Genomic DNA, 8,099 nt, shown 5'->3' on the forward strand with positions numbered 1-8,099 from the left:
CTTCTAAGACTCAAATCCCTATGCACATCCAAAAACTTCTCCAGTAGGGTAAAAAGGGAAGCCACTGACTGGGAAAAAGTACTCGGTAATAACATATCAGATAAGGGACTTATATCCAGAATTTATGAAATACTTGAGCACCACAACAGGATCACCTTTATTTGGAATGGGAACAAATATCGAGTTTTGGGCCCTCGGGCCTGTGGCCCTCAGGCCAAGAAAATTTTGCATCAGCACCTGGCTTCAAATGGAAGACAAGTAGTATTCACCCATGAGAAGGCAATCCTGGAGTGGAAGTTGTACATTAGAGTTGTACTTAACAACTTTAAATTTAAGTCATATTGGCTACATCATAAGAGACTCCCAGCAGCACAATATGTTCAGAATCAGAATCACAGATGTCTTGATGGCTTGGGACTTAGGCCATCACATCATGGGCCAGTCAATGGGAGACGGGTATTGAATGCTGTAGGCAAAAGTAGGAAGGGATAGTGGTGGAGTAAGGAAGTGTGGGTGGGCAGCAATATTGAATCTATTGGTCATTGCTATAACTGGGCTATTGTCTTTCATCTGCTCTTTTCTGCGGAATGTTTGTCTGTTGGATACTATTATATATATTTAAAGATTGAGGCAGACTAGGAAGAAAGATTGGCCATCCACTTGCAAAAAAACACGCCTTCGAAAACCCTGTGTACAATAGAGAGAAGTGAAGAGATTGCTGTTATAAAAAAATGGAATATTTTTTAAATGTGTGTGTGTATATGTGCATGGTAGTGGGGTTACTGTTATAAAAAATTGAAGCAAAAATTGGGGCTATCAGTCAAATATTAAACTGAGAAAGCAACAATTCTGATTAAAATAAATAGTTAAATATAATGCCTATTTCATGCAAGTCAGTATGACACAAGGCACTTGAGAGCACTTTGTGAAACTATAAAGCTCCGTTCACATACAGAAAGTTATGATTATTGTCAGATAAGGAGCTCCTTATCAGACAGCTTGGGCTTTCATGAAAATCTATGGCCAATTTGGGATTATGCCAACCCCAGCCCACTGCTGTCTGGTTGATTCCAATTCACAGTGACCCTGAAGGGCACAGCAGAACTGCCCTATCACAGAATTTTAAAGGCTGTAAATCTTTATGAGGCAGACTAGTTCATCTTTCTCCTGAAAAGTGAGTAGCTGGTGAGTTGAGCTGCTGAGCTTCTGGTGAGCAGTGGAGTGATTTAAGCACTGTTCCATTTGGGCCCCTTTGGGGTTGTACAGGACCCTGATCCCTGAGCCTTTATAGGCTGAGTTTAGATACGCATGAAGAGAGGGTCATATGAGTCTCTAGCTCCTGATTTTACTGAACTGTCACAACAGTGACTGCACATAAAGGGAACCCCCTAGCTGCCGAGTCTGCTGCTCTTTGTGAACTCAGCACTGGCACAAATAGAGGGAAACTAAAACCAGGTTGCTGTTGAATTGAAATGTGGGGATTAATTCAGTGAAATGGGGGCGTGGGGGGGGGACCTGGATAATTCTTAAGTGAGCAAAGTCTGATTTCAGTATGTCTGTTCCTGGTGTCCACCCCTTCTGTCTATCCTCAGTCGTAATGGGACTCAACCCTTCAGTTGAAACATTCTCTCAGAAAAGGATGTGAGACCCGATTCTTACAGGCCCTGTCAGAAACAGAGCCCCTCCCCAGATGGGGGAAATTTATATTTCGTTTTTAATATAGAAATAAAAGTCTTCTTCTATTACTAGATTTCATGCCTGGCCAACGGAAGGGGTGGTGGCAGTATTGTTGGGCTGATGGTACTTGCAGAATCAGAGGTGGTGATAATGAGATGTGAGGGAGGAAGTGAGACTTCTAAATGAGCAGGAGGCTGTCCCCCTAACAGTGCCGTTGGGCTCTGCATGGTTGATGTCTGAATCTGACCCAGTTTTAGCAGGAAACATCAAGGACAGCACCACCTGAGAAATTAATAGAGTAGTTTAGAGAAAGCAAGGTCATGAGTGGACAAGCTTTTGCTATTATGGCTGCAGTCTCTCCATGATACAAATCCCTGTAGCCCCTTCAAAGACACGAGGACAACATGATATATTACTTATATTTCTGTCCAAGGACAACTAGCAAAATGTCAGGCCAGGCACATAAAGCAATTTGAAGCCAGAGCTGGGCTGAGGTGGCTGCGTTATTTATTTGCACTAAGCACAGACTTGGGAACTAGGAGTGCTGAGTTTTAATCTTCATCTTGTTGCTGAATTAATTATCAGGAACAATCATATGTATGTAGTTCAGCTTGCCTTTCCTGAGACTCAGAAAGGTGTTTTACAGGTTAACAATAAGCAATCTCAACATACTTTCTAAACACTCAGCATTAAGAAGCTCTGCTGGTGTAGAGCATTGCATGTCCTGCTTCTCCCCACAAGGTCAGCAGTTCATATCTACCAGCCAATCCAAGGGGTAAAAGAGGAACAGTCTCTTCCTAGAAAGCATTTCCAGCCTTAGAAACCCAGTGGTGGTGGTGGTGGTGTGTGTTAGTGCCACTGAGCACGACTCATAGCGACCCTATCACCAACTGATCTGAATACTGTCCTATCCTTTGCCATCCTCACAGTCTCTGATACACTCAAATCTGTTGCTGCAGTTACTGTGTCAACCCACCCGGTTGAGGGTCTTCCTCTCTTTAGCTGCTCCTCCACCTTCCCAAACATGGTGTCCCTCTCCAAGGAATAACCTTTCTAGCAACATGCCCAAAGTATGTGAGACAAAGCTTCATCATATTTACCTCCAAGGAGCACTCTGACTGAACCTTCTTTAAGGCCTGTTTGTTCTTTTGGCCATCCATGGGAAATTCAGCTCACTTCTCCAACACCAAAGTACAAAGGCATCAATTCTTTCATCCTTATTCATTGTCCAGCTTTCAGATGCATAGTAAGTGCCCTAAAAGACCATGGCCTGAATCAGTTCCACCTTTGTCCTCAAACTTACATCTTTACTCCTCAATAATTTGGAGAGGTCCCGGACTGAAGACTTTCCCAGTGCACTACATTTCCTGATCTCCTGACTTGGGTACTAACTGTACTGATTGTGGCTCCAAGATAAAAGTCGTTGACAGTCTCAATCCTTTCTCTATATATCATGATCTTGCCTATCGGTCTGATGGTGAGGACTTTTCTTTTCTTGATGTTGAGATGCAATCCATATTGAAGGCTGGCATGTTTAACCTTCTGCAGCTAATGCTTCAAGTCCTCCTCTCTTTTAGCAAGCAAGGTTGTGCCATCTGGATAATAAAGCTTATTGATGATTCTTTCTTCAATCCTAATGCCACATATTTCTTCATAGAAAAAATTATTTCTCAAATAATTTGCTCAACATATAGATTAAATAGATATAGAAAATGGATACAACCCTGATGCACTCTTATCCTCATTTAAACCACGCAGTATTCTCTTGCTTTGTTTGCATCACAGCCTCTTGGTCTAGGTATAGTTTACACACAACACAACCAAGTGTTCTGGAATTCCTTGTCTTCTCAATGTTAACCATAATTTGTTTTGAGCCACACAGCCAAACACATTTACATATAAAGTACAAGTAGACATTCAAATAGACATACAAAGCGTTTTTGGCTTTCAATAAGGATTCATTTGACATCAGCAATGATATAGCTGGTGTCATGGTCTCTTCTAAATCCAGCTTGCTATTCTGGCTGTTCCCTGTCAAGGTAGTGTTCTGTCTTTTTGTTTTGTTTTGTTTTTTGTTTGTTTGTTTTTTTGGTACTGTTCTGTTTTTTTGAGAGCTTGTTTGGAGGTTCTAGCAGGGGAGTGCAGCTACTCATATACCCTTAACTGAATGACAGTCTTCCTTCTATCAGGGATGGTCATCCTCTTCAACCAAGCGTGCCGCTTTGGGAGGGATGCACATATATTGGTGAGGGAGGAAGGGGATACCTGCCTACCCAGTCGAATCAACCCTGGTGATCAATGGGGTGACAGATGTTGCAGCCAGATCACCCTCACATCCTCTAATTGTTTTCTAATTGAGTCTCAACAGTATTTTGCTTACATATGATATTAATAATATTGTTGGATAATTTTCACATTCTGTTGGATCACCCTTCTTGGGAATGGAAGCAAACATTGATCTCTTTCAGTCAGTCGGCCAGGCAACTGACCTCCAAATACCCTGGCATAGACTGGTGAGCAAGTCCAGGGTTGCATCTGTCATTTGAAGCATTTTAATTGGTATCACATCTATTCCTGTTGCCTTATTTTTTGCTAATGTCTTTAGTGCAGGTTGAACTTCTTTCCTTATCACTGCCCCTTGATCATATGGTACTTTTGAAATATTTCAGTGTTGGCCAATTCTTTTTGGTACAGTGACTCTGCGTATTTCCTTCATTTTTTTTTTTTTTGCTCTTTCTTGGATCATTCAAGATTTTGCCCATAGAATGCCTGAAAAATGTAACCCAAGTCTTAAATTTGGTTTTTTATTCCTTCAGCTTGAGAAATACTGAGCAAGTTCTTGCCTTTTTATTCTCCAATTTTCTGCAATTCCTTTACAGTAGTTTGCTTTGTCTTCCCAAGCTACACTTTCTAATTTATATTAGATTGTTCTCGTACACATAATGCATAATCATATATTCCTTTCAGATAGTTCTTCCCCTCGTCTGTTCTAATGCAGTGTTCATTATCTATTCACTCTTTCCCCCCTCATTCCTGCTCCAAACTCCCTAGTCTGTCCTATTTTATAACAGAGGTGTTATGCAGTTTTTGTCCTTCTGTGACTGAGACATCCCACTTAACATAATGTTCTCAAGGCTCCCCCATGTTGTGTAATGTTTTAGTATTTCATTGTTTTTCAATGTTTCATAATATTCCATTGTATAAATATACCATAGTTTTACTATTCACTCATTTGTTTATGGGCACTTGGGTTTCTTCCAACTCTTTGCTATTGTGAATAACACCGCAATAAACATGGGTATGCACACATCTATTTGAGTTGTGGCTCTGGTTTCCTTAGTGTATATTTCTGGTAGTGGAATTGCTGGGTCAAATGGTGTTTCTATTTCTGACTTTTTGAGAAAGCATCAGGCCACTTTCCATTTTGGGTTTTACCTGTTACGGCTTCTTGATCCTCCAGTGGGCAATGTTCAGGGTTTCTACTGACATCTATTTTGGGTTTTGTTGTTTGGGGTTTTTTTTTTCTTTCTCCTCTGTCTTTTTAGTGACCCTTTGCTCTCTTCATGCATGATGTCCTTAATCTCCTCCCACAACTCACCTGGTCTACTATCATTGGTGTGCAATGCTTCAAGCCTATTCTTAAGATGCTTTTTTAAATTCTGGTGGGATAGACTTGAGATCAAACCCAGTGGGAGGCCCCCATTAGTTAGAATAAACTCAATAGTGGTAGATATAGGCTGTTTTGCCCTCATAAAGGACAGAGCATAGCTTAACTGCACTTTCTTCATTCCCAAGTACAAAGCCCTAGGAAAAAATGAGTTTCTTGTTGATAAGCCTGGTTGATAAGCCTAGTGTTAGATGTTCCTGCAGTTGAAGAACAGCTCCTAAGTTCTAATATTGGATGCTCATTACATAAGATTATTAAACTCAAGCTTCTTCTTTTCAGAGCCTCCACAGGTCAGAATAAAGCGCAAAGAAACGTCTCCAGGGATTGCAACTCTTACCTGCAGAGCTCATGGTTTCTACCCCCCAGAGATTTCTATGATCTGGATGAAAAATGGGGAAGAAATAACGCAAGAAACGTATTATGGAGACATCCTTCCCAGTGGAGATGGAACCTATCAGACATGGATTTCAGTGGAAATGGACTCTCTGAGCAGCGAGGCTTACTCTTGTCACGTGGAGCACTGTGACCTCCGCATGGTCCTTCAGGTTCCCCAAAGTAAGGACGGAGAGTGTGGTGCTGCATCAGGGGGATGAGAGTGAGGAAAAGAGGTGGGCAGGAGCCACGGCTTCAGGTCAAGGAAAGAGAGCAAGGATCCCTGCCCTCACACAGCTGGCTGCAGAATGGGGGATTAAGTCTGTAGGTGTCACACTGTTTGGTGTCAGGATTCTTTATACTCTTAAAAAGTATTGAAGACCAAGACGAATTTTTGCCCATATGGGATGTGTGTGTTGTGTTGTGTTGCTATTTATCATGATATAAATTTTAAATTGTGAACTTCTTAAAGCACAAAAGACACAAGTATTACTAACATTCCATTAATCTTCAGAGTGATGATGATGTTCCCAAGCTGTGTTGCCTCCAGAAAACTCCATTTTACACACATGAGAGGTTGAAATCTCAAGAGGCAAGTCATGCCTTAGACTTCATTGATCCGCTGAAGGAATCTCAGGGACTCCTTAGGGTCTTTGGACTGCACTTTGAAATCCACTGTTGTCCTTCTCAGGAGATGTGAAGTCACAGTAAGAAAAGTAGTATTGGATTTCCTTGAGGTCACAGGAACACAAGCTCCTGAAAGTTACCATGAAAGAAGGAGAGAAATGTAGATTTATTCTTATTGTTTTTATTAAATTTTTTTCAGCATCAGAAACTATCCTTCTGGTGATGAAAGGCCTTTCTGGGTCCATTTTCCTTGCCATTATCGTGGCTGGAGTTGGTGTCCTGGTCTGGAGAAGAAGATCCCGAGGTGAGAGGCACTTGGGAGGATCCTACAGGGCTAAAGACACCTGTTTGTACATCTCCAGAGAATTTTGGTTTGGGTATTTAAAAGTCAGTTGGGCCCTCGGGCCTAGTGTTATTTATTATGCTTTGGAGGAACATTCTTCTAAGTGGTACGGCGCTGGTTTGTCAGTTTGCTGTATCGAGGTAACCTGGCGTTGCTGTAATACTGAACCCTATGCCATTGGGATGTCAAATGCTATAACAGTTACCCATGGTTGACAGTGTTTGGTGGAGCTCCCAGTTTAAGACAAGTTTGGAAGCAAGAGTGGCATCTATTTCCTGGCATCTACAACATGCTTCTGGAAACTCTATGAACTTAGAGAAATGACAATAGGTATAGAAAGGTTTCATGCCTTTTGTTCATATGGTCGCTACGAGTCATGCAATCAACAACAACAACCTGTCTCCCTGAGTTTCACTTAAATATGTTAGCCCTCATATTGAGATGACAGAAAGAACTGGGATACTTCTACAATACAGAGGACCACACCATGGAAAATGCTTGTAAGAAGAGATGTTGTGTTGAGTACTATCAAGTTGGAACTGACCCATAACTGACCCTCCAGTGGGTTTTCAGAGGCAGTATATCACACGGGAGGAGATTGTCCACCTTTAAGCAATGGAATGTCCTGGTGAACTGCCATTATAGAAGTTTGGTCAGAGAAGCTAAGGTGCTCTCAAGTTGTCTCTTTCCAAGCCATGTCCTTAATATGAATTACTATATGAATGTTGTCCTTTGTTTCATGACTTCAGCCATTTTTCCACCTCAATCATTTGAAAATCCTTTTCCCTCAAAATGAATTTCTTAGCACATGAAATACTTGGAAAATAAAGCTGTGGCTAGAGAAATGGGGGAGGAGAAATGGGAGATAATAGGTTGTTGTGTGACGTTGAGTTGACTACAACTCAGAGCTACCTTATGAATAATAGATCTGAACCTTGCCCCGTAATGCACCGTTCTAACAGTTTCTAACATACTTGAGCCCATTTTTTACTGACACTATATCATTTCATCCACCAGCATGATGTCTTTTTCCAAGGACTGGCCCCTTCTAATAACATGCCCAAAGTATAAGAGATGGCATTTCACCATCTTTTCCTCTAAGGAGCCTGTTGGTTGCATTTCCTCCAAGACAGACTTGTTTTTTCTTTCGGCAGACCATGGGATATTAGAACCTCTTCATCAACACCATACTTCAAAGGCATCAATTCATCTTCTGTCATCCTTATTCATTTTCCAACTTTCTGATGCATAGAAAAAAATTGAAAATGATACAGTTTGAATCAAGAGCACCTACATCTTTAAGCTGACATTATTGCTCTTTAGTATTTTGGAGAAGCCCTTGACAGGACTTATATCTTAAATAAAAGAAATTCATTCAATAATTATATATGTACATACATATATAGTTATTTA

The 8,099-nt window shown here is 41.1% G+C and overlaps 1 protein-coding gene across 1 annotated transcript in view; it reads left to right on the forward strand.

Annotated features, from left to right (window-relative positions):
- Positions 1-8,099, forward strand: part of LOC102844745 (major histocompatibility complex class I-related gene protein-like) — a 124,826-nt gene that overhangs the window by 106,952 nt on the left and 9,775 nt on the right. The window contains exons 4-5 of the mRNA XM_006887778.1: positions 5,624-5,899; positions 6,543-6,647. Coding sequence (XP_006887840.1) covers positions 5,624-5,899; positions 6,543-6,647 — 381 coding nt within the window. The remainder of the gene's footprint in view (positions 1-5,623; positions 5,900-6,542; positions 6,648-8,099) is intronic.

Source organism: Elephantulus edwardii, unplaced genomic scaffold (assembly GCF_000299155.1).
Source record: "Elephantulus edwardii isolate Elephantulus edwardi_28Jun2011 unplaced genomic scaffold, EleEdw1.0 scaffold00061, whole genome shotgun sequence".
In the NCBI taxonomy this organism is placed as follows: Eukaryota; Metazoa; Chordata; class Mammalia; order Macroscelidea; family Macroscelididae; genus Elephantulus; species Elephantulus edwardii.